This window comes from Marmota monax, unplaced genomic scaffold, assembly GCF_021218885.2.
Source record: "Marmota monax isolate L192 unplaced genomic scaffold, Marmota_monax_Labrador192_F-V1.1 WCK01_AAM20220418_F8-fsc00008, whole genome shotgun sequence".
Classification (NCBI taxonomy): domain Eukaryota; kingdom Metazoa; phylum Chordata; class Mammalia; order Rodentia; family Sciuridae; genus Marmota; species Marmota monax.
In genome coordinates, this window is record NW_026694432.1 from 28737535 (window position 1) to 28763483 (window position 25949).

General features: G+C 51.7%; 2 protein-coding genes and 1 long non-coding RNA gene across 4 annotated transcripts in view; 1 reads left to right on the plus strand and 2 right to left on the minus strand.

The window, feature by feature from the left end:
* Positions 1-20613, plus strand: Casp9 (caspase 9). Its single transcript, XM_046468802.1, has 9 exons — positions 1-198; positions 3223-3574; positions 8721-8755; positions 9558-9734; positions 10136-10225; positions 11422-11569; positions 15754-15933; positions 16470-16579; positions 17569-20613. Exons 1-9 carry the CDS (start codon positions 67-69, stop codon positions 17656-17658), a joined length of 1314 nt encoding a protein of 437 aa, XP_046324758.1. The 5' UTR covers positions 1-66; the 3' UTR covers positions 17659-20613.
* Positions 5585-9599, minus strand: LOC131423224 (uncharacterized). The gene is made up of 2 exons (XR_009224387.1): positions 6823-9599; positions 5585-6056 (listed from the first exon to the last, which is right to left on the minus strand). It is a non-coding gene; the product is annotated as an uncharacterized LOC131423224 (long non-coding RNA).
* The window catches only part of LOC124109897 (chymotrypsin-like elastase family member 2A), a 14268-nt gene continuing 5826 nt past the window's right edge, over positions 17508-25949 (minus strand). Inside the window, exons 4-9 of one of the 2 annotated variants that reach the window (XM_046468803.2) lie at positions 25131-25256; positions 24498-24634; positions 22534-22679; positions 21676-21828; positions 17677-17824; positions 17508-17578 (exon numbers count right to left, since the gene is read on the minus strand). In XM_046468803.2, the coding sequence (XP_046324759.1) occupies positions 17523-17578; positions 17677-17824; positions 21676-21828; positions 22534-22679; positions 24498-24634; positions 25131-25256 (766 nt within the window). In that variant the 3' untranslated portion in view covers positions 17508-17522. Of the gene's footprint in view, positions 17579-17676; positions 17825-18647; positions 18740-21675; positions 21829-22533; positions 22680-24497; positions 24635-25130; positions 25257-25949 lie in introns of those variants that run through there. The other variant, XM_046468805.2, reaches the window with a different exon arrangement.

Sequence of the window (25949 nt, forward strand, 5' to 3'; positions counted from 1 at the left end):
GGGGCGCGGGGCGCGGCCCCGCTGCCCGGAAGCTGGCAGGGTCCCGGGTCCAGCGTTCTGCCGGCCATGGATGAAGCGGACCGGCAGCTCCTGCGGCGCTGCCGGGTGCGCTTGGTGAGCGAGCTGCAGGTGGCCCCGCTCTGGGACGCCCTGCTGAGTCGCGAGCTCTTCACGCCCGACATGATCGAGGACATCCAGGTACGTGAGTGTCCCTGCTCGTCTGCGTTCTCTGCTCCTTGTGCGGCGCGTGGACGTTCACGTCTCTGGTGGGAGCCGCGAGGATGTGCCACGAAGGCTGTAGAAGCCACCCCTTGGCTTAAAGGCCCCGCTCCCGCCCTCCTCTCTCCGCGTTGCACATCGGTGCCCATCCCTCTTGGGGAGCCCCCGAAATCCTGCAATGGAACCAGAGAATCCCAGGCCCCCCTGGTTGCGGGTCTGCTAAGGCGATTCGACGCCCCGCACGGTCAGCGCTGCCACCATGCGCGTGTCTTGTGAGGAGGAGGCTGTGTGTTTTCATTCGGTAGCACAGAGGTTCTGGACGCCCACTGCTGTCCCCTGAGAGAGTCCGATCCTCTGAGAAATGGGGCAGCAGTGATATTGCCCGAGGACGAAGCGAAACAGTGTGTGAAATGGGGCGGCGCCAGGCGCAGACAGTGTGCCCCTGCCCTCTTCACCCACCTCCTGCATGAAGTGAGAGGTTTTGAAAATGACGGGCCCTGATGCGGGGGATGGATGGACTAATAAAGGCAAACTTGAGGCTTTCTAAACAAGCACTTTCACATCTTTGCCCAGTTTGAGCCTCACCACAGGCCTGTAAAGATACAGGAAGGAGTATTTCCCGCCATGAATGGCCAGCTGGAGGCCCCTGGCTGGTGCCCCAGGGGCTGCTTTACAGGCCAAGGCTCCATCCTCTGCATCATCCAGGAGCTTGGCCTGGTCCTGAGAAGGCATCTTTAATAGGATAAAGTGGTCCAGTGTCATATGGGTAATTACCAATTAATAATAAAAGAAGTATCAGGAGAACCTATTCTGTGGCCCATACTGGGCAGTGAAAGTGGTTCCAGGCCATAGTCCTTGCTTTCAGACACATGCACAGGGACCACAAGCTAAAGGGAAGGCCCACAGGTGGACACTAGAGCAGCCTCTGCCCTCAGCCTCACTCTAGCTGAGTGTTGCTACCTTTTTCAAATTTTGAGAGAGGCTGGGAATCTCAATTTCTGTCATTTTTCCTTGACTTAAAATGTTAGCAACAAATTCAAAATTTTTTCAAGTAACCAGAGGTGGCCATTTTGCCACCACTGGTATGGCTGGTAAACACACAGGCTTAGGACCTAGATGAATCTGGACCCCCATTCTGGCTTTGTTACATGCAGGTTGAATCAATATCTTGTATCCAAAATGCTTGGGACCAAAATGTTTTGGATTTTGGATTTTGGGAGATTTTTGAAATACTTGTATGTACATAATGAAGTACCTTGGGGATGGAACCCAATTCTAAATAAGAAGTTCATTTATGTGTCATATATATGTATATACCTTATACACATTGCCTGAAGGTATTTATTTTCCTAAAGTGATGCACAATTAAATAATTTTATTGTTGTTGACTATGTCATTATTATTACACTAAATATATTTTCTTATGTATATGAAACTTTTAATATACATCAATAACATGCTCATTAAAAAATCATAAAATAAATACCTATGTACTACCCACTTTAAGAAATAAAATAACCACTATCTTTAAAATACACATTCATGTCCTTCTCCCCCAAAGGTAATTTTTAACATAATGTTTTATGTAATCTTGTGCATGAAATAAAGTTTCATAATGTGAATTTTTCCACTTGTAGTATCATTTTTGGGCTCCAAATATTTAGGATTTTGGAGTGTTTTTGATTTTCAGATTAGGGTTGCTCAGTCTGTATTAGTGAATAGCAAAAGAAACTAAAACAAAAAAGTTTTGGTGACTCAGTTTCCCTCATGAGTAAGGTGAAAAGTTGTAACTTAGCCCTTTGAAGTGGTTGAGGGGGGGAAATGAAATGATGCATCTAATATCACCATTAGTGCCCAGAGAAATCGCAACACCACTGTCTGTTTGCAGGAAGCCATTTTGCCAGAGACACTTATCCTCCCAGTAACATGGAGGGCTATTGTTCAGTTTAGCAGCCATTGGCCACATGTGGCTATTTAAATGGATATTAAGTAACTAAAATGAAATAAATTAAAAGTTGGGTTCCTCATCTATTTGTCCCAGGCACTCAACAGCCCCAAGTGACTGATAGCTGGCATGTCAAACAGCTCAGGTGCAGATTTGCAGCACCATGGAAAGTTATCTTGGACAGTGCTGCAGTAGAAATTTTGAGGACAAGATGGTGTCATATCCCTGTGGATCTTGAGGTCCCACCTCTTTTTTTGTCCTGTGGATCCTGAAGAACTTGTCCAGTGTCAGGTCTCCAAGAAAGGGCAGCAGATAACCAGCGTTTTGTCTTCCGCCTGTTCTGTGTCAGTCTTGATCATTCTGTCCTCACGTCCCACCCAGTCAGTGCCTATGTCCTGTGGATTCTCCCTCCTGATCTGTCCTCTCATTTCTCTCCATTCCAGCCATTTTTGGCACCTCCCGGTGTGGCTGTGGCTCACTCCTTTCCGTTGTCCTCCCTGTCCGCAGGTGACTTTTCAAAAGTCAGATCTCACTCTGTCGCTTTGTTTGCTCCTCACAGCTCTCAGGATGAGTTCTAGGCCTGGCCACACAAAGGTCTCATCCCTCACCACTACCCACCTCCTCCCTTCGGTTTCTGTAGTTCACTGTTCATTCTTCATCTTCCCTGGGGTCTCAGCTAAGCCTTCCCCTTCTGGGGCCTTTCCAGCCCCCAGGGCTGAGTTGGCTGGCAGTTGTACCCTGACAGCCTCATGGGCTTTCCCTTGCTGTGTCACCGGTGCTTTTCCTCCCTGTACCCCCACTAGATGTTTGCACCTGAGGACTGACCCTGTCCCTGCTGTGCTTTTAGCACGTAGCACCATGCTGGGCAATAGCATGTGCTTCTGAGATGCTGCGTGACCAGATGAGCAAAGGCTGCAGAGGAGCGTGGGCTCACGTGCAGCTCGGTTTCTGCCTGGTGGCCTGGTTGTCTAGACTTCTGCTAGGTGGGAAGTGGGGCACAGGTGAGGGCCACATGAGGGTGCCTGGGGTAATGTATGTCTGATCTTTCTCTCCAACAGCTGGCAGGCTCTGGGTCTCGCCGGGATCAGGCCCGGCAGCTGGTCATAGATCTTGAGACCCGAGGGAGGCAGGCCCTTCCTTTGTTCATCTCCTGCTTAGAGGACACGGGTCAGGACACACTGGCTTCATTGCTGCGGACAAGTCGGCAAGCGGTAAAGCGGGATCCTGAGGCCGTCAGATCCCTGGACCTTGTGCCAGAGGAGCTGCGTGTGATGATGCTGGATCCAGTGAAGCCAGCCTCAGGAAACCTCACCCCAGTGGTGCTGGGGCCCAGGGAGCTCCCGCCAGCTAAGCTCAGGCCAGAGGTTCTCAGGCCAGTGGACGTTGGTTCTGGAGAATTCAGGGATGCCCGTGAGTACTGAGAGGGTGGTTGGTGGGTGGGCATGATGTGTGGTCACTGGGTACAGCCAGGTAGGCTGAGGTCAGAATTCAATCATGGTGTTGTCTTACTGAGTGCTGATAGGTGGAACATTCTAGTAGGTCTTCAAAGACATAATTTTGGCAGGTGCTGGAGTCTATTTTGGGTGTCCCTGTTTTTGATCAGAGTGTCAAAGCCCAGCTGTTCTGGATTTGCCTTTGGGTAGTGGTGAGTAGCTTGGACTAGCCCATGGCTTGTGGCAGAAGGGGGTCAGCCCAGCGTGGCGTACACCCTGACCTCCTTCCCTCACAGCAGCCCTAAAAGGCAGTATTTAGTGCTGTCTGTCCTGAGGGACAGGAATGAAGCCAGGTCCAGGGAGGTGAAATAATTTGCCTGAAGTCACAAGGTTACATCCAGTAACATGCATAAATCCCCGGAGTGCAGCTGGATGATTCTCTCCACACAGGTAACCACTGCCCAGTTCATCATGGTACAGAATATTCCAGTGTCTTAGGAGACTCTTCTCTTTCCGTCTGTCCCCCTTCTCAGCCTGAGGTAGTCATTGTTCCAGTCTCTGTCATCACTGATCCCTTTTGCTTGAAGTGCAACGTGAGTGACATCCCACGTGTGAGTCTGGAGTCTCTGGCTTCTTCCTGTCATACCTCTGTGGGATCCAGTCACTGTGCTGTGCGGGTCAATACTTCATTCCATTCAGGTGGTGGCAACTCCTATTCTGAACCGCTTAGGGTTTATCTAACCTCCTGTTGGTGGTTTATTGTCAGTTAGGGCTTTGCCTCCAGGGATATTTCATGTCCCCCCACCCCTATCTCCAGGCACTCTACCACAGAGCTATTTCTCTAGCCCATTTTATACTTTATTTTGAGACAGGGTCTAAGTGTCCCAGGTTGGCCTTGAACTTAGGATCCTCTGCCTCAGCCTTGTGTGATTACAATGTGCACAACCTCACCTGGCATGTGCTTCCTCTTCTGTGACTGCCTGAGGGACCCCTGCGTGGCATTGAGCTAGTAACAACAGTAGGGTTAGCGTCATCCACTACTTGCTGTCTGCCAGGCCCCGTTCGCCGCACTTGCATGATTTAATTTAATCTTTCCATCTCGGGTGAAGCAGGTGCTATGGTTTTCCTATTTTACTGTTGAACAGAGTAAGTTATAGACTTGGAAATGATTGTCCCCAAATCACACAGCTGGTGTGAGGTGGAAATGGAAATGAAATGGATTGCTGCCTAGGCCACCCTGCTCTGCCTGTACTGCTCTCTAGCCCTGGCAGTAGAGATAACACCTGAGCTTCCCGGAGGTCACGCTGTGTTCTCAGCTCTGTCTGTGTGAGAGGATTTCAAGCAAGACACAAGACTTGATCAAAGTATAGTGCAGTTTATTAAAAGAGGAAGAGGATGGGGAAAATCACCCAGGGAGAGTGACAGCTCACTTCCTGGTGTCCCAACTTTTATTGGGGAAGGAGGGAGTTTGTTAGATCCTGCCCAGGTGTCACCTCTGGGCTTGGGGTTGATTACAACCGAGGGCATCTCTTGGTGGTCTTGGCCTGGCTGACAGGTCCTAATTGGAACTGGTTTTGCAGAGTTTATGGTGGGTGGGCTCCATCTCCAGCACCAGGCTTTCCCAGGTCTGGGAATCACTGCTCTGTGCTGCGCAGGGTGGTGTTAAGAGGTCTAGGCGGTGTGCCCTTCTGAGCAAACATACCTTTGTCCTCCCTTGACTATATATATCTCTTTCTCTTGCTGTTAGAGGAATAGATTATAGGGCTGAGGTCAAACCAGGCATCCTGAGATAGCTACCTTTTCAGACCTTAGGTGCCACCAAAGCAGGGCTGTGGATTGACCAGTTTGTTCTGTGCTAAGTACTCAACTCCTGCAGCTTCATGTGGGCCGCTGTGTGTCATTTGTCCCACCCCTCCTGGCACACGTCTCTCTCTGACAGGGGATGTTGTTGTGGGGCAGGTTGCTCAGAAAACACATGAAGTCCCAGTTTTGTCCAAATTGAAGAGTCTTTATTTATCTGCCTGGCCGTGACTGCTCCCCCACAAGACCCATAAGTGTCTCTGCAAGGAACAGTCCCGAGCCTAAGCATTTTAGGATAGTTAAAGGCAAAAACCACATCCGGGTTGCCGTAGCTGCAAGCAAGCAGGTACAGAAGCTGAGCTGGGCAGTTAGTGAGACAATGCAACGGGTACATTGGTATTTCCCACAGGACTTTCCAGGTTGGCATGGCAGCAAGCCAGCAGAAGGGAAGGGGGTCAAAATGACCCTAGTTCAGTACATGTTAGAGAATGGTTACTAATGTCTAGACAGTCAATCTTGACAAGGTACATTGCCCAAGAGAAATGGAAACCAGGGGCTGGGGATGTGGCTCAAGCGGTAGCGCGCTCGCCTGGCATGCATGTGGCCCGGGTTCGATCCTCAGCACCACGTACAAACAAGGATGTTGTGTCCGCCGAAAACTAAAAAATAAATATTAAAAAATTCTCTCTCTCTCACTCTCTCTTAAAAAAAAATGGAAACCAAAGAGAACAATTTTACATTGTATAAGAATTGCTATTTTGTGTTGCCAAGTGTGCTATGCTGGGTGACTATTAGTGGGAACAGAGGCGGGCTTTCCCACGGGAGAAGCCTTTCGTACATGCTAAGGAGTCTCAGGGTAAAATGGAGTCTGTGTGGTCATTGCCCATATAGCCTGGCCCATAACAACGTGTATCTTCAAAAGAAATCGTGGTTATCCCTCTGATAGATGCTACCAGCTTGGCTTTCAAAAATGTGTTTTATAATTTCGTGAAATGAGGGTAGAGGTGATCCTTCCTCCATGTCCTTGCCAACAGTGACGCCCTTTTTGATGCCTTACGCGTTTTCCCGTGAGCCGTGTGAAAAGTGCTGTCTGTCCTGATGACTGTGACTTCAGACAGCCTGCTAAAGCAGGGCAGCCAACAACATGAGGAAGTGAGGTGTTGGAATCGTTCTTATGCATTATTGCCCGGCTAGGGAAGAGGCAGGCAAAATACAAAGTTCCCATGTTGCCGTCTGGTTCTGAGAAGTGTCCGTTTGAGTCATTTAGGACCAACGGTCTAGACTTGAAGTGTGCTGTCCTACGGGTAGATAGATGATACTAGTGATAATAGGATCACCTTAAATATGAACATCACTTTACTATGCATGCTGTTTTTTTCTAGGTGGTCTAAACTGTGCCATGGCCACATGCGGTGGTGCACACACCTGTAATCCCACAACTCAGAGGCTGAGGCAGGAGGATCATAAGTTGGAGGCCAGTCTGGGCAACTTAGTGAGATCCTGTTTCAAGATAGAATAAAAAGGAACATACGTTATATACAGAGATATGAAAAATTGTGCTCTATATATGTAATAAGAATTGTAATGAAAAAAAAGATAAAATAAAAAGGGCTGGGATGTAGCTCAGTGGTAGAACACTAGGTTTCCATCCCCAGTTACCAAAAAACAAAAGCCCCAAAACACTAAAAAACCTCATGAAGTAAACAAACAAATGTTTGTAGTGGCGGGCAGGGAAAGCCCCTCTGTTATCATCTCCAGTTTGTAGGGGAAGAAGCGGGTCTCTGAGAGCAGGTCACATGAGGGTTCCGGTGCAGCACTGGGCTCTGACTTCTGGTGCTGGTCAGAGTTGTCCTTTTTAGGTGCTGGGCGTGAGGTCATGGGCACTGTCCAGAGGGTTTCCTTAGGTGGATTTCATTCTGCAGTCGAGGGTAGGAACATCTGGGCTACGGCAGCAGGGCCACCACAGGACTTCACAGGGCCTTTGCTGAGTCGGCCCGGGAAGGGTGCTATAGGAAGGTCAGTGTGTCTGAGCAAAGAGCAATTTTTATTTTGTCCCCTTCCCCAGGGATGTTTGGCAGTGCCTAGAGGTACATCTGGTCATTACAGCTGAAGGTGAGTGGGTGCTGCTGGCATCTGGTGGGTACAGGTTGGGGATGTGGCTGTATATCCCATGACACATGGGACAGCCATCCAAAATAGAGTAACCCAGCCCAAAATGTCAGGGTGCTGGTTAGTACCCCTGCTGCTCTGGAGCAGGAGTGTGAATAAAAACAAAAATGGGCACACTCAGTGTTACTGAGCTGTCGATTATGGCAGGACTGGTGTGCCCATCAACTGGGAACTCACCACAACCCTGATGCTGGCAGCTGCTTCTCTCATCCTGGGATACAGATGGGGGAACAGAGGCTCAGAGACTCTGAGCAACTTGCCCAGGGTCATGCAGCAGATAAGTGGCAGGGCTAGGATTTGAACCTTGGCTCCAAGATCTCACTCACTCCATCTACTGCCTCAAAGAACAAATGGCTCATCTTCTTTCTCGTCTCTGTTTGTGTGCCACCAGAGCGCGTGGCTTTGTCTGTGTACATTGGGGGGAAATGCGTTTGCTTCAGAATGGAATGAGCTTTTAAAATGTGATGGCTCGGGTGGCGGGTGCTGGGGTTGTGGCTCAGCGGTAGAGTACTTGCCTTGCATGCACGAGACCCTGGGTTCAATCCTCAGCACCACATAAAAATAAATAAGTGAAATAAAAGTATTATGTCCAACTACAACTAAAAAATAAATATTAAAAAAAAAATGTGATGGCTCGTGTGTGGCTGCTTGTCCCGGCCAGGGCCTCCTGCAGCAGGGAGCTGGGAGAGCTGTTGGTGGCCATATCAGGCAGCGTGCCGGGTTTCTGTTCTTGCGACTAAAAGGCTCAGGGGTCACTCCAGTTAAATTGGGCTAATTGGCATTCTGACGCAGAGCCTGTTTTAAGGCCTCCTGTGGCACCGCGTGTGTGGTAGCCCGTTCTGTGGTGGGCTGTGTGGCTGCTTGTCAGTTTGTGTGTCCGTCAGCCTGTTGTTGGGTTGGTAGCGTCGCTCGGGGGCTTTATGAGGAGGCCTCTTGGAGATGTGGCCAGAGGCCCAGGGTCTGTGTGTGTTCGACTTTGTTAGAAACTTCCACTCAGTTCTCCACGGTGGCTGTGCCACTTGATCCCATCACCAGCAGAGCTTGGGGTCCCGAGTCCCGGCTCGCTCTGTTTTGTGGGAGCTCTCCCCACGTGGTCCCTTGGCCTTTCCCTGGGGCCCCAGCACTCACGTTTCTCTTTCTGTCTGTCTCTCCAGATGCTCAGGAGCTGTCGAGGGGAAACACAGATTTGGTGAGTCTCCATGAGACTAGGGGCCTGTCCCTCTCATCAGCCTCGCCCCTTCCCTGCAGCCGTCAGGAGTCCTGGGGACCCAGCCCAGTTGGGGAACGAGGTTCCGGCCCCGCCGTCCATGGCTCTGACCTGGGTTTGGTGCTCACTGAAGCCATCGAGCAGGCCTGCTTCACCCCAGCGGTAGAATCAGGTCCCACCTAACGGGACGTCGTCAGCACCGGCTGTGGTGCTCTTCCATGCCAGGACACTCGCACTCTTGTCCCCACCTGTGTATTGTTGGGTGGCTCCTGGGCGCTGCCCTGGGATGGAGGCCACAGGGAGCCCTCAGTCTGGCCGGGGAGGGAAGCTCGGCAAGGGAAGGCGCAAATAAAGGGCAGCAAGTCCCAGAGCAGGAAGAGGCAGCTGTGGGAGGGTCGCGGGGGCCGGGGGAGGCGGCCTCGGCCTCCGGGGCCAGGTCTGGGCGAAGTCTGCGGACGCAGCTGCCTCACCGCCAAGTGCACCTGGGTGAGAGCCACCGACTGTTGTGTGGCACCAGTGGGTCACAGGCTTTCTAAGCCAGCTGCTCCGTCCCTGAGCACAGAGTCGGAAGCCTGCGTCTCTCTGTAAGGGGCAGCCAGTGCCCGCCCTGCGGCTCCCTCGGTCCCTCTGTGTCCTGGAGTCCCGGGTGGGGCCTGCAGTGGAAGGGACGCCCATGCCTCTCCCACCTCTCAGCTGTCAGCCCCTGAGTGAGAAGCAGGGTCACCTCCTCCAGGAAGTGGGACAGCCCCGCTTACATTGGTCCTGTCCCCCGTCCCTGGGGCAGGCGTACGTCCTGCGCGCGGACCCCTGCGGCCACTGCCTCATCATCAACAACGTGAGCTTCTCCCGCGCATCGGGGCTCAGCGCGCGCCTGGCCTCCAACGTGGACTGTGAGAAGATGCAGCGCCGCTTCCGCTCGCTGCATTTCACCGTGGAGGTGACGTGCAACCTGACTGCCAAGGTACAGTCACCTGTCACCGCACGTGGGGGAGCCGAGGCGAGTGGGCAGCGCCCTGCAGGAGACCCTGGGAGCAGGCTGGGGACTTCCCAGATGAGCACTGCCTCTGTAGGACCATGGGGTGTGTCCCAGGGTGACACTCAGGAGGGCATGCGGCCTGCTGCCTGCATGTGACACGTGCCTCAGTGTCCCTGTCTAGAAGGCCAGAAGAGTCCCCTAGGGGGCTGCTGTGGGATTACAAGAAGGTGCCTGAGCTCAGACCTTTTCCCCTGAGCATGGGGCTGTTGTGACGATTACCTCAGAATTGGCCCTTGGAGGCAGGGCGAATGCTGGGCCCTGCCCTCTGCGGCAGGCAGGTGGCCTGATGGCCAGTGCTCTGGCTCACCTGCAGCCTTCCCTTGTAGAAGATGGTCCAGGCTTTGGTAGAGCTGGCGCAGCGGGACCACCGTGCCCTGGACTGCTGTGCGGTGGTCATCCTCTCCCACGGCTGTCAGGTAGGAGGCCTCTCCCCGACCCTGCTCCCCGTCAGGCACAGGCGAAGCTGGGCGAGAGGCCCTGCAGGACTCCTGTCCCTCGTGTCCACCGCACCCTTGGCTTTGTGAAGAACCGTGCAGCCCTGTCCACCTCTTGCCGTTCTCCCAGGGGGCCCCGGGTGGGCAGCCTCCCGAGAGATGCCCACAGGACATGAGGGAGGGGCGAGCTGTACTCTCAAAGCTTCCACCCAGTTCTGTGTGGAGCTGTGTGCGGCACTCAAATCCTCAGGCCCCGCAGGGTGTTCAGGCCCTTGCTCTGGGGGACTCAGGCACCGGGACATGCTCAGGGCTTGGCCAGTGATGTGCTGACTCACTGTGGCCAAGCCCCTGCCCCTGCCCCTGCCGGGCCTTGGAGTCCTCATCTTTTATGCTGGGGGTTGGACAGCCCAACAGTTACCCCTTGGCCTTCACCCTGTTTTCAGAACACATAAAACATCAGGATTGGGCTGGGGATGTGGCTCAAGTGGTAGCGCGCTCGCCTGGCATGCGTGCGGCCCGGGTTCGATCCTCAGCACCACATACAAACAAAGATGTTGTGTCCACCGAGAACTAAAAAATAAATATTAAAATCCTCTCTCTCTCTCTCTCTCTCTCTCTCTTTAAAAAAAAAAGTCAGGATTTCCCCTTCTTGGAAACCATCATGGTCTGGCCTGCCAGCCTGCCATCTTCCCAGAGCAGAACTCTGGCCTGTTGCCAGCAGGCGCAACCTTTTGGGCCTTTCACTCACAGTGTGGCAGCAGGGGTGTCCCCTGAGCCTCATGAGAAGCCTCAGGCCCTAAGTGGACCTGTGTCCAGAGCTTTGACGGGTGGCCTTGTGGTCCTGTGCATAGGAAGAGCCCTGGAGCAGCGGCTCTGACTGCTCAGCGCTTGGGAGGATGAACACTTCCTGAATGTTCTGAGTGATGCGGATGCTGCTGGTCCAGGGATCACACTTGGGGGGGCTTCTGGTCTAGCGGCAGCTGCCCAGCACTCTTGATAGCTGGCCTGTCCAGGGACAGATGCTGCTCAGGGCCCTTCCAGGATCAACCTGCTCTGTCACAGTCAGTCCAGAGCCCCAGGGGGACCTTCTGAGTGTGTGGCCCCCACAAAGCCTCTGGAAAGGCCGCTGGATTTCTGCCGCGGTGTCTTGGTTTTAACCAGGGTCCTTGGTCTTCTAGGCCAGCCACCTCCAGTTTCCGGGTGCTGTCTACGGCACAGATGGATGTTCTGTGTCCGTCGAGAGGATTGTGAACATCTTCAACGGGACCAGCTGCCCCAGCCTGGGGGGGAAGCCCAAGCTCTTTTTCATCCAGGCCTGTGGTGGGGGTAAGCAGCTCTGATGGGGAAGGAGCCTCTGCCCCTCCTGTCCCCAGCAGCACCTCCCGTGTCCACAGGGCCGCCCCAGGCAGTCAGAGTACCAGGCACAGTTCCTGCTGCAGGGTGGCAGTGCTTCAGCTGTCCAGAGGAGACCCAGGCTTGTCCGCTCTGAACAGGGTGGTCTTCATTTTACACTGCAGTAGCGTCACAGGCTCATGTGACTTTGGCAACTTCAGAATTTTGGTAAAAACAAAGCAGTGGAGAGAGTGGAAAACTGTCTTTCTGTTTTCCTGGTCATCTTTCCTCTGACCTTTGTTTCCACTGTTGGGGGGAGAGAGGCCACAGCTGAACGACAGGGAGAAACCGAAGAATCTAGCCATTGGGATTCCCCAGAATCCGGATCTTGGTGATTTAAGAAACCTAAAGGATTATTTGTAGTTTTGCTTTATGCTGTGTCTCACTCCATTTTCTGTTACGTAATCAAATACCACACACTGGGTGATTTATAGAGGACAGAGGTTTGTGTAGCTCGAGGTTCAGGAGGTAAGGAAGAGCAGGCTGTGGTGCATGGGAGGGTCTTGGTGCATGTCACCCTGGCGAGAGTGTCAGAGACAGAACAAGCATGCTAGCTTGGGTCCCTCTCTACTTCCTGATTTTTAAAGACTGGATCTCGATAGATTGGTCTTGAACTTACGTGTTCAAGTGATCCTTCTGCCTGTGCCTCCCCAGTAGTTGGGACTACAGGTGTATGCTGCTGCTCCGACTCCTCCCTCCCTCTCTCCCTCCTTTCTTCTATCTTTCATATCCGGGATTAAATCCAGGGGTGCTCTACTACTAAGCTACATCCCCAGAATTTATTTTGAGACAGATTCTCACTAATTTCCCATATTGGCCTCCAACTTGTGATCCTCCTGCCTCAGCCTCCCAGGTACCTAGAATTATAGGCATGTGCCACTGCACCTAGCTTATTTCCTGGTTTTCATATAGAAAAGAAGCTGGGTGTAATAGCAGCACCTGTAGTCCCTGCTACTTAGGAGGAAGGCTAAGGCAGGAGGATCATTTGAGGCCCAGAAGTTTGAAACCAGCCTGGGCAATATAGTGAAGCCCATCTCAAAAATCAAAACAACAGACCAAAAAAAAAAATTACAAAGACAAAAGAGGAGTGCTGCTTTCCTGGCTTGGTTATGGTGGAGATAGTGGGGAACGCCAGAAATTCGGTCCCTGGTGTCCCTTCTGCCTGGACTCTCCAGGGGTTGATACAGTTGGAAGGCCTCTCATTTCCTTGTCCCTTTGCCGGACCTGATAGAGAAGTGGGCACCATCATCCCACACAGCTGCCCAGCCCACCCAAGGGGACTCTACAGCATGGAACCCGCCACGAAAACAAAGCAGACCCTTGGCAAGTTTCTTTTCTGCTACTTTTCCCCACCCGCTCTGCTGCCTGGTGTTCAGAGCTGTTGCCACGCGGTGGCGCCACATCAGCCGAGAACAGAAATGCAAAACTGTCTCCATTCCTGGCAGGGTGTCCTGTTTATGTGCGTCAGAAACCCTGCCCTGCATTTTGGTGACTTTCGTAATGCTATTTTAAAACTCAGTTATAATTTAAGATAATTTTAAAATGCCACAATGTTATCCACCCCTTCATTCAGAGGTGGCACGGCTCCAGGGCTGAACAGCGGGCCGTGAAGTCAGTAACTTGGTGTGGAGTCAGCGTGACACAGCATGGCATGTGTGGTCCACGTGACGGAAGCCAGGTGGCTGCCTTGATGATGGCGAGCTGTCAGTTTTGGGGTGACCAAGCTGAGAAGGCAGACAGCAGGCATGTGTGCCACCTGGTTGTGGTTGTGGGTTGTGTGTGGAGGGAGCCCTCCTCCTGCTGTGTGTTTATTCTGTGGGGATTAGTCTTGCTCTATAGGGAGTTTTGAGTTAACGAGGCTAAGAACCAAGCTGTGCCTACAGTGCATAACCCTGAAGGCCAGGCCTTCACGTCAGATTTGCAGTGTGAAGACAACACATGTGTGGAGATGCAGCTGGCATTTCTGTATGACTCAGCCTCTCCCCTTTCCCGCAGACCCCTGTCTTTGAGCCCACTTTGTCCTTTCATTTTCACAGTCTCTGCTCATCCCTGTCTCCCTTGGTCCTCCTTATGGTCTCTCCCACATATTAGTCAGTTTTCTGGTACTATAATAGAATACCTGAGGTTGGATATTTTATAAAGAAAAATGGTTTACTTGGCTCATGGTTCTAGATTTTGCCCTATGTTTTCTTCTAAGAGTTTTATACTTTTAGGTCTTAAAATTAGGTCTTGATCCAATTTGAGTTAATTTTTTGTATATGATATTAAGGAAGGGTCCAACTTCATTCCTTTGCATGTGGCTATCCAGTTGTCCTAGCGGTGTTTGTTAAATATTGTCCTTCCCCCCTTGAAAGGTCTTGGCACCCTTGTGAAGATTCACTGGACTGCGTTGAGGCTCTCCATTCTAGTCTGCTGGTCTATGTGTCTGTCTTTATGCCAGCACCACTCTGTTTTGATTATTTTAGTTTTGTAGTAAGTTTTGAAGTCAGGAAGTTCTCCAGCTTTATTCTTTTTTATTTTCCCAACATTGTTTTGGCTCTTTTGGAATCCGTTGAGATTTCTTTTGAATTTTAGAATTTGTTTTTTTTATTTCTGCAAAAAACATCATGGGGCAGGGTTGAGAGCTCAGTTGGTAGAGTGCTTGCCTCGCATACACAAAGCCCTGGGTTCAATCCCCAGCTCCACCAAAAAAAAAAATAAAAAAAAAATCATTGGGATTTTGACGGGAATTGTATTTAATCTATAGCTGTGTTGAGTCATATTGATGTCCTAACAATATTGTTCCCTAACTCATAGCCATGGGTAGTATTTCTATGTATTTATGTTGTTTTTAATTTCTTTTATTTAAAATTTTTTTCAGTTGTTAATGGTCCTTTATTTTTATTTATTTATATGTAGTGGTGAGAATTGAACCCAGTACCTCATGCATTCGAGGCAAGCGCTCTACCACTGAGCTATAGCCCCAGCCCTGTTTTTAATTTATTTCAGTAGTGTTTTGTAGTTTTCATTGGTTAATTCCTAATTTTTTTGTTTTGATGCTAGAATTGGTTTCATGATTTTCTTTCCTGATTGTTCATTATTTGGTATGTAGTTCACTGCACGTGTGTGTGTGTGTGTGTTGACTTGTACCCTGCTCCTTTGCTGATTTCATCTTTATCCGTCCTAACAGTTTTCTTGGTGTAATCTTCAGGGTTTTCTACTTAATTAGATCAAGCCTTCTGTGAACAGAGGAAGTTTCTACACAGCACGCCTTTTCCTTTTCTTGCCTAATTGCTCTGGTTAGAGTTTCTAGTACCATGTTGCGAGGCAATGGCAAAAGCAGTCATTCCTGCCTCGTTCTTGACCTTGGAGGAAAAGCTTTCAGTCTTCACCACTGAGTACGATGTTCACTGTGGGTTTTTCACATGTGGCTTTTTTGTTTTTAGTCCTTTTTAATTGGTATATTACTTGTCCTAATGGTGGGGTTTGTTATTATATATTCGTGTGCACAAAATACAATGTCATTTGGCTAATGTCACCCCCCCCCCCCCCCCCCCCCCCCCGCTTCCGTCTTCTCACCCTCTGGGTCCCTTTCCTTTATTCTGCTGATCTCACATGGCTTTTATCATATTCAGGTAGTTTCTGTCTGTCCTTAGTTTGTTGTGTTTTTATCATGAAAGGTTGTTTGTTTTATCAAATGTTTTTTTCTGTGTCGTGGGAGAGGGTCATGTAGTTTCTCTCCATTCTGTTAGTGTGCTGGGTTACACGGATCGGTTTTCAGTGCTGAGCCATCCTTGCATTCCAGGAGTAACTCCCCCTTGGCCATGGTGTGTGATCTGTTTACTGTGCTGCTGAATTTGACTTGCTAGTTATTTTATTGAGGACTTTTGCAGCAATGTGCATAAGGACTATGAGTCTGCAGTTTTATCATCGTATCTTAGCACCTGGCTTTAATATCAGGGGAATGCTGGCCTTGAAGAATGAGTTAGGGAGTATTTCCTCTTAATTTTTTGGAAAAGTTTGAGGATTGGTGTTAATTTCCCTTTAAACGTTTAGTATAATTCACCAGCGAAGCCTTCAGGGCCAGGGCTTTTCTTCTGTGTGTCTTGGTGATGAGTGCTTGTTTCTGCTTCCTGCAGAGCAGAAAGACCATGGGTTTATGGTGGCCCACGCTTCTCCTGGAGACAGGGCCTCTGGCAGCAACCCTGAGCCAGACGCTGTCCCCTTCCAGGAAGGCTCGAGGACCTCTGACGAGCTGGATGCAGTGTCGAGTTTGCCCACACCCAGTGACATCCTTGTGTCCTATTCGACCTTCCCAGGTGAGCGCATCCTTGGGGGTCTTCCCGTCTGCCCCACAGGCAGCCATGCTGTGAGGTCCTGGTTCTGACCTTGCTGCTTTTGTGACCCCAAGCAAGTTACTTCACTTCTCTGAGCCTCAGCTCAGGGCGAAGTGGGTGAGATGCCTGAGGTGCACAGCCACTGGGTTGGGGTGCTTCTGCCTCACCCTCCCCCAGCTCTGCCTCAGCCTCCTCCTCTTTACAATGGGAATAGTAATCCTACCTTGGGGTTCTTGGGGATCATCCAAGGGGCTGGTGCGTCATGGGGCACAGTGCCTAGCACACAGGAGGAAGGAAGGGCTGACTCTCCCCCGTGAGTCATTGGGCTCTCAGAGCCTCGGTTTCCTTGCTGGGGAAACAGTCTCAGCCAAGCTCAGGAGGTGATCACGAGGTTGAAGTAATGCCACCGGTGTACAGGGCCATGGGGACGTGGCTCCTTCCGCCACATGCAGATGGGCCCCAGTCCGGAGGTGGCCCCCACAGCTCTCCAGTGGAGCTCAGCTCTCCTCTTCCCGCAGGTTTCGTCTCCTGGAGGGACACCTCGAGCGGCTCCTGGTACATTGAGACACTGGACAGCGTCTTCGAGCGCTGGGCTCACTCTGAAGACCTGCTGTCCCTCCTGCTCAGGGTGGGTGCCATTTCACTTTGGAGGGCAGCATGTCCTCCTCAGGGCATGGGCGGGCACAGCACACCAAGCCCACACCAAAGGCAAGGGACAGGTGGGCCTTGTGTGCTTCTGAGCCTTGGGCTTTGATTCTCTCTGCCTGCAAGGGTCACGCCCCCTCGCTCCCTCAGAGTCCCCGTTGACATAGCTGTCCTTGTTGCCACAGTGGATGGCTCAGTGAAGGCTGGTTGTGGGCCCCCTGTCCCCTCCCCCCATGGCATAGTTTTTACTCTTGACCCTGAGGAATCACGATGCCCCTGCAGTGCATCCAGGGATCCAGGGAGTGACAGACAGGGAAGGGCAGGGCTCGGCCCGCTCCTTGGAAACCCCATCTGGAGCAGCTGCTTCTTCCAAGGGTCCCAGAGTATGTGGTTGCCTCTGGGTCCTCCTGCTCTGCCCTGGTGTTCTGCACCATGAGAAGGGGCTCTAAGGGTCGTGCTTGCTTCTGAGGGAGGTTCTGGCCTGAGCATGGCCGAGCAGAGCCAAGGCCGCAGACAGCCACCTCCCACAGTGCTGGGGTGTAGGCGCCACAGCCCTGGGTAGGTGACCCCCAGAGGCCACCAGGACTCCTGGTCTAGTCTCTTCTCTCGACCTTTCTTCATGTGAAGCTTTTGTTCTGATTTGAACTTTGTGAAGTTTTGGGTTTTGAAATTTTGCGTTTTGTGCTCTTTAAATTTATAGTAGTCCTGGGTGTGGTGGCCACACCTGTAATCCCAGCGACTAGGGAGGCTGAGGTGGCAGAATGGCTAGCTCGAGGCCAGCTTCAGCAACTTAGACCCTGTTGCCAAAAAAAAAAAAAAAAAAAAAAGTAATAATGAGCTGGGAGCGTAGAGAGGCGGTCCAGTCCCAGCTCTGCACACCACACACCCCGGGCCCGTTTGGTGCTCACCTCCCAGCCTGGTTTGCTTCAGCTGAGAACTGAACTCTGATTCCCTGTGCTCTCCTTCTTGCAGGTGGCTAATGCTGTTTCAGAGAGAGGAATTTACAAACAGATTCCTGGTTGTTTTAATTTCCTCCGGAAAAAACTTTTCTTTAAAACTTAAAGGGGCCGGGATGCTCACCCTGCCTCATCGTCATCCCAAGACCTTCTGCTGTGGTCCTGGAGGCGGAGAGGCCTGGCCTCCTACAAGTTGAGGGTTCTGTGGCCTGTGCAGGGCCTGCTCCTTCCCGACTCCAGAGGGCAGCTTCTGGTCTGGAGGCAGATGCCAACTGTGTGGAAAGGAGCAGAAAGTCATGGGTCCACAGGACCTCTTCATCGGTGGCCAGTCCTGGATCTGTGACCCCACGTTCTCCCCGGAGCAGTGCCTCTGGCCCCATACTGGTTATTTGCAGGGCCAAACGGCCCTTTGCTGTGGGCCTTCCCTGCCCTGTTCCTGGCTCCCTCCCTCCAGATACAGGAGCATCCCTCCCCAATCCTGAGTCATGCCAACCAAAAATATCTTCAGACATTGCCAAATATGCCCTGGGGGGACAGAACCGCCCACGCTTGAGAATAATCCATCTGCAGGGATTTGGGGCTACAAACCAGCCAGCATCTCTCTTAAATCAACAAGCTCTGGACTCTGGCAGCAGGGGCCTGTGAGTTCTGAGTGGAATTTCAGAAATTTATTGCATTATCTAGTCTTCACAAACAGCTCTCAGGTGAACATGGACCCTCTGGCATATCTCCCCGTTTTGCTCTGGTGCTTTGTACTTCCTCATAATGGAGACTCTGCCTGTTTGAGAAAGTGGTCTTATTCCACTTAATCCCCCTGCATCCCAGGGGAGGGGTGAGACCACAAACGCAGAGGACAAGTCTCTTGTCCAGGGGAACACTGTTACCAGATCTGGCCAGATCCAGGTCTTCCAAGTCCTGACCCCTGCTTCCCACGTGCCTTCCTTGCTGAGGGACCCCATCCAGGTAAGATGACTGTGCTGTGCCCTGGACAATGCTGGGCTTGCCCAAGCCTGCCCTGGCCCTGAGCCCTGCTGTCCTTGTTTGCAGGACCATGAGGTCTGGATGGTCTGCTAATAAGTCACACCAAGATGTGAATCGTGGTAATTGCTACTTTATTAGTATTTTGCTTCTGCCATCTTTCCAGTTCTGAAGTCCAGAGGCTTCTTTGGTTAGTTATTTGCAATGACCTGCAGGACACACACAAGAAAATAAGCCAGTGGCCCGTGTGGCAGTGTCTCCACCTGAGGAATTCTGATGACATTTGGGAGAGAAACGGGAGACCACAGCTTTTCATTGACTCCTGGGATCTTACAGTAAATAGGGGTCTCAGCCTGGAGTCCTGTTTGGGCTTTAGATCAGGGGCCTATCAACCCTTCAAAATCATATGCAGATGGGCGTGGGCTTAGATTTTATTTAGTTTGTTTCTCAAATCCAAAGTGCTGTTTGTGAGGCACTTGCGACCTGCCTTCAGAGAATGTTTCCCAGATTCTATTCAGGCTTTTTTTTTTTTTTTTTTTTTTTGGTGCTGGGGATTGAGCCCAGGGCCTCTCACCTACTAAGCACCTGCTCAACTACTGAGGTACACCTCTAGCCCCTGAACACTTTACTATGATGATCCAGGACCCACTGAAGCTTCTGGATCTCTGCAGCACAGATCCTCAGGCTGGTGTGCGGGACGTGTGTGCAGGGATGTTCACCGTAGCGACATAAGGGTGAGAAACAGGAAACAGAATCCCCTCTCCTCATGGTGGGAGTGGGGAAACCAGTTACCACTCAAAGGAGTGACATGGGTCAAAATGTGACAGGGGATCAAGTGGAGAGCTAAGTGGCAGATCAGGAGTTGGACCCTGGTTTTGGTTAGAAGTCTGGGAGCATCGTTGTACATCTGTAGATATTTTTTATATGCACACATAGCCCAGGTCACGAGCCTGCACTGTTAGCAGTGACGATATCTGCAGAGTAGAGACGGAAAGTGTGGGAACGTCATCTTTTTTATCTGATGCCCTCCTGTTTTATTTTAATATTTTTATAAAGAAATGTTTTACCTTCTGAAAAAGAAAACAAAGCTAGTGACTGCTGAAGGTTCATGTGTTGCTGTCATCCAGGGGACATCTGTTGAGAGGGTGGGAGTCCCGGGCCATCTGTCTCCTCCCTGCACCTGCCTCTGGGCAGCTGCAGGGAGGAGACAGATGGGCAGCTCCTGACCTTGACCCACCACCTGTCTAGGTTCACCCAGCAGGTGCTCCCAAGCACCCCTGGGCCTTAGCTGTTTGTGCCTCCTGCTGCTCATGGTGTGTCCCTGGCCTGGGACCCCTGCAAGGTGCTACCAGCCTCTTGCAGCTGCTGGGACACCCTTTGCCAGGGGACAGCTGGCTGCCTGACTGTCTACTCCGGAACCCGTGGCTGGGCATTAGTGCCACCCTGGCTGCTTTGTGGTGGATGCAGCCTCCATCCAGCTGCCACCCAAGGTTGGCTTCCCATTGATCCCCCTGCCATCTGGCCCGCTCTGCTGTGCTGCTTCTGGGGCTGGGAACAGCTGAGGCTGGGCAACACAACAGGGCAGTTGCCCTGGGCCCTGCTTTGGGTCTAAAGGTGCTGCCAGGCCCAGCTGCACAGACTCACAGGGCAGCTGGGGCTGGAACAGCTTCCTAGGCCTTGGCTGGGCCAAAGCCCCGAGTGCCCTTCCATTCAGTCAGCGAGGCCCTCAGCAGTGCTGGTGGCTCCTTGAAAATGGCATGCAAGTGTCCTGCCAAATCCAGTCCTGGCTCTCTAGTCGACAGACAATGCCCCAGCATCAACACAACCTTGAAAATCAACTAACGTTTTTGGAATCTCTGGGGCCTGTGGCCGCTTGGCCAAGCAGAGCCCAGAGGTGGACAAATGAACATGGAGCCACCAAGCAGTCTGGGCCAACTCGGAAGCAGCCACCTGCTCGTTTGGACAGCATGGTTTTCCTCATGTGGCCAGGCTCACGCTGCAATTTCCTATTTTGTTTTGTAACAGAGTGACAATTTAATTCAACTGAACCGTTTCCTGCAGATTAAACTTAAACGAGATCAGATGCCAGCTCCCCTCCTTTGCAGGCTCTGCCAGAAGCACCGCAATCCCCACTTGCTCTTCTGTAAAGTCCCACTTTACAGAAGAGCAAACCAACTTGGTGGCAATGCTGGGGTGGCTTAAAACCTGCCTCCATGGCAGTCTCTCTCCCTCCCGGCTTTGGTCCCCAGACAGTGCGCCTCCTCCACTTGCCCCCAGAGTCCCTTTCTTAGGGATGAGTCTTCCTGTCATCCAGCTGCTTCTAATCACTGGGATGAGGATGATTATTTTTTGGGTATGGGGGATTGAACTCAGGGGTGCTCTACCACTGAGCCACAACCCCAGGCCTATTTTGTATTTTATTCAGAGATAGGTTCTCACTGAGTGAAGACCCCTGCTATTGCTGAGGCTGGCTTTGAATTTGTGATCCTCCTGCCTCAGCCTCCTGAGCTACTGGACAGTGATTATTTTTTAAATTATTTTTAATGATTTTTATGGTTATTGTTGTAATAAAAAATAGAAATTGTTGTGGAAGCTCATAGGAACACAGCTCTCTGGGGACATGTTTACAGTCACAGGAGGACCAACTCGGCCCCATTTGCCCACAAGCATCCCAACCCAGCCCTGAAAACGTTCATCCCAGGAACCCTCTCAGTCCTGGCAAACCAGGATGGTTGGTCACCCTACAGAATACTCTCCAGGGGGACTAATTTCTAATGATTAAGGTTGGGGGGTGTCTCAGACCATTAGGTTTGAGCTTTGCAAATAAATATGGTCATTTATAGCACTAGATGGTGGGGTCTGGGCCCCCACACTGATAAGCAAAAATGAAATATCCCACTAATCCTAAGGAACCCACTCAAAATGCCTGAGGGGTGTCCTGTGTCCAACCTCCTTGGACAAACTCACCCTCTATGTTGCTTTTCACCCAATTTGACATGCAGAAATTTTGGATGCGATTATGCAGCTTCCTCTGAGGGCCCCCCCCCACTCTTTTGAGGGAGGGAATTCTAGACCCTAGGTGGCATTTGTGGGGCCAGGTGAGCAGGGCAGGACCCATGGGGCTCAGGACTGGTCTGGTTCTTACCGTATTGATCCAGTCTATGTAGTTGGAGACCCTGGTGAAGACGGAAGGCTTGCGGTAATAGTTGCAGCCGAGAGAGGACCCGAAGCTGACCACGCCGTGCACTTGCCACTTGCCATCAGCCGCCTGGCAGTTCAGGGGCCCTCCAGAATCGCCCTGAACAAGAGTCAGATGAAGAGAAGGGAAGGGAAGGGGCTGCCCAGGGGGACCCCTGTTCTCAAGGCACTCATGCTGCTCTGTCGTGGGTTGCCACAGCTCTGGGTGCGACGGTAGGACTTACAAGAGCTGCATTTGTCCCTGGGTGTCCTGAGCTGAGCCAAGCACTTTATTGGCCTCATCTCCTTACAAAAGCTATGAGGCAAGTGTTGTGAGTACCCAGTTCACCTGAGAGGAAAACCTGGGGTGTTCAGAGGCTGCACCTTGCTTGAGGTTGTCCTGGCACAAATGACCCTGCGGAGCTGCACACCAGTTAGGCTGCTGAGCTCTTATCCACCACCGGCCACCTCCTCCCATGACAAGGAGTTTCCTGGGGTCTCTATGGGCAGATTGAGGGCACACTTGGTCTGAAGGACATGAGAACCCCTTCCATCTCAGTTCCCACTCTATTGCAGAGCCCAGTTAAGACACCATCTCGGGATGGGATTGTAGCTCAGTGGTAGAGTGCCTCTCTAGCATGCCTGAGGCGCTGGGCTCATCTCAAGCCACCTTTTCTGGAGATTATAAGGACCAGATTCTGAAACGTCCAGAGGGGTTTCCAGTGCTGTGTCAGGAGGGATGAGAACGGATGCTGGGACCTTTGGGACCTCTCCTCGTCCCCAGTCCCATTTCACTGTCAAGGGAGCCCTGGCGTTGGATACTCACATTGCAGCTGGAAGTCACACCGTCACCCCCAGCGCAGACCATGGTGGTCTTCACGGAGCTGCCCCACCAGCTAGCGCTGGAGCAGGTGGCGTAGTCCACAACCAGCAGCAGGCCCTGCTGCAGGATGTCGGGAGAAGCCCCATTGGCTGAGCGAGACCAGAAAGAACGGATCAGAGGGACAGAGGGACTCCTGAGTAAGAAGGAAGTGGTGACACCTGTTGGGCTGTCCCTCTAGCCCCTTTCGCTGTGGCCCTTGTCACTTTCTCCTATGGCTCTAATGGGAGCAGCCATGTTTCCTATTCTGTGCCCTCACAGTTGATTGGTCAGTGTTCTGGCCGCTGCTGATTGGTTCGGGGGTGAGCACCTGACTTACACTAAGCCAATGAGCTGCTTCTCCTGGGAATTGGAGTTGGAGACTAAGAATTCCCGCCCAGGGAGGGCTCAGCAGTGGCTGCTATTTTTTTTTTTTTTCTCCATGGAGAAAAGCTTCAGGGGGACCCACCCAGGAAAGAAATTCCTAGGGCGGGCTCATGAATTTCTTCCAGGCTCCAGTTCCTGGTTCTGGCCTGTTCCTAATGGCTGGCTGTGTCTCTCTGCCCCAGGGTTGAGACTTTTCAATCCTTAAAATCTTAAAGCACACTAGTTGGAAAAAATAGTTGGTGTGGTCAGGGTAGCACTTTCCTAGTAGCCCCCTATGACACTGCCACCGTCACATACTACCCCATCAGCGTTACCGCCCCTACTAATGGAGAGGATAAGGAGTATTTTCATTCTTGCCCTTTACTAGGCTTTCCAAAGAGGCAGTCCTCACAGAAATAGCAATAAATATTGTCTGATACATGGGACACGGAAATCAAGAGAAATTAAGTCCCTTGCCTAAGATCACTCTCACTGATATATAATTAACACTCGGATAACACCTGGCACGTTATCACACATGTCTTCTAATCTTCACCAACAGAGTTTCCACTTTAAAGATGAGGAAACCAAGGTCCAGAGGGGGTTGCTGAGGTCACATAGTGATCTTCAGGCAGGCATTTGGACATCCCTGGCCCTGGCCACTCCACCATCTCACCATCTCCCTGCCCTGGGGTTTTCTGGATAACAAACAGGGGGGCACACTTGTATCTGATTTGCATGAGACGCCCCCTCCACCCTTCCTGCTTCTGCACAGTTTTTCTGTGCCCTTGGTTTTGAAGACAAGCTAGTCAGGAGGGCCGTAGTCATTTCTCCGAGTGCATCAGTGTTGATGTATTCATCTGTCACTCATAGATTTATGTCATTATGAAAAAGAAATCCCTCTTCCGCACAGACCTCCCTAGAATCTTCCAAACCTCTGGTGATTTTATAAGGGACAGGTAGGTGCTCTGTCCCTTTTGGTGTCATGGGATTTCTGACCCTTGGGTTTATGTCAAAAGAAGACTCACGATCAGCCATGTTCTCAGTAGCAAGACCAAGTGGCCCAGGAGACAGGTTTGGATAAGCGGAGGGGGGGTGTCCATGCGGGCTCCAGGGACCTCTGTGGAGCTCCAGAACCTTGAGGTCCCAGAATCTGTGCTGTTCTGGGCCCATCTGTGCTATGCAGAAGTGTCATATGGTCTCTGTACTGCTCATTCAATTCCAGTGACAGTAACAACTAGCACACAGCAGCTACTATGTGCCCTTGCTTTTTGGTCTGAGTGCCTCCCTTGGACTATCTCCTTCAAGCCTCTCTGTGATGTAGGTGCTGTTATTATCCTTGTTTTACAGATGAAGAAACTAGCACAGAGAGGCTAAGTAATGTGCCCAGGGTCACAGAGCAAATAATGGGAGAGCTGGGATTTGAACCCAGGCCGGCTTAGAGAGATTCTCCTATCTCTGCAAGATAAACACCCTTGGATGACTAGTGGGGTGAGAGACCCAACCTGACAGGTGACAGCACCTTCCTTCCCTGCCTGGCCCGGGTGCTCCTGGCCAGCACTTACTCTGCAGCCTGCCCCAGCCTGTGACATAGCAGGGGTAGTTGTTGGGTAAAATGGTGCCGGCAGGTGGGAGGCAGGCCAGTTGGATCTTGTCAGTCGGGGTGACGGGTGTGGCCAGTTTGAGCAGGGCAATGTCATTCCTGGTCAGGAAGGAGGCAGAGCTCAAGAGCATTAGCCAAGCAGGGCTTTGAAGAGTGCAGAGAGATTTCCCTGGGGAATGTTCCCTGGGCTGGTCCCCAGGGAGTGTAGCTGGGCATCTTTGAAAATGTAAAAGACCTTGTTAGGAGGCTTCAGGGACAGGAAGTACAGAGGGACTGTGTCCTGCTCCACTGAGATCACCATCCCTGTGTCCCTTGTCACGGACTAGACACACATGGTTAGTGATGGCCTGGGGCACACAGGGGCTTACAGGCTCAGGAGGCAGGAGACCCAGGTTGTTCCCCGAGTCTGCTCCCTGCCCCCCATCACCCCCCACCCAGGCAACTTGTGCACTGGCCGCACCTCTATGAGGTCAGAGCCCTTCCCCTCCTTACAGAAGGATCGAAGCCATGGGGGTGGGGGTCAGCCCATGGCCTTGGTGACACCCCGTCTGTGCTCCTGCCACCTCCACCGGGGGAGCCCTGAGACAGAGCGTACCCTTGGGCCAGATTGTTGTTCCACTTCTCGTGTACGACAGCCTTGGAGACCTTGACGGCCAGCGAGCCCGCCTCCTCGGTGGAGAGGCTGTGCCGGCCCAGCACCACGCGGTAGGTCCTGGAGGAGCTGGGAGGGCCAAGCACAGAGGGTCAGTGCCTTGCCCTTAGGCGCCCCAGGCAGGGACACCCAGGACATGTGCCACTTGGGATGGGCCCAAGTTAGTGACGGCTGCATGAGCCACTAGTGGGGCTTGGGACCTTGTCCTTCCTGGGAGCCATCTTTGGTTACTAGGTAGCATAAATGCCATAACATAAAACCCATCACTGTGATAATTATAACAACCCCAAAGTAACTATAAACTGACTTAATAAAAGTTGTAATAATAGAAATCTTATACTACTCTGGAGGGAATGAGAAAAATAAGAGTCCCTTTTTAGTTTGATTCTCCACCCTTATTTTCTCCTGGGGAAACTGAGGCCCAGGGAGGGGTAAAGAGGCCAGAGAGAATCTAGAAGTGCAGCGCAGGATGCCTGGTTACCCGGCCTCTTTGTTTTTCCCACCCCCTCTTAAAGCCTATACATCCGTGGGGGTAGGTTCAATTTCAGGACCAACCCACGCCAACCCAAGTGGAATGCTGAAGAGTTCCAGCCGATGTGAGATAAGCCGCGGACATGGGGAGGAAGAGGGTGTCCTCTCATTTAATTCACACTACATTCTGTTATGACTGCCAGGCGCCTGTGATCCCAGTCACCCAGGAGGCTGAGGCAGGAGGATGGCATGTTTGAGACCGGCTGGGACAATTTAGTAAGACCTTGTCTC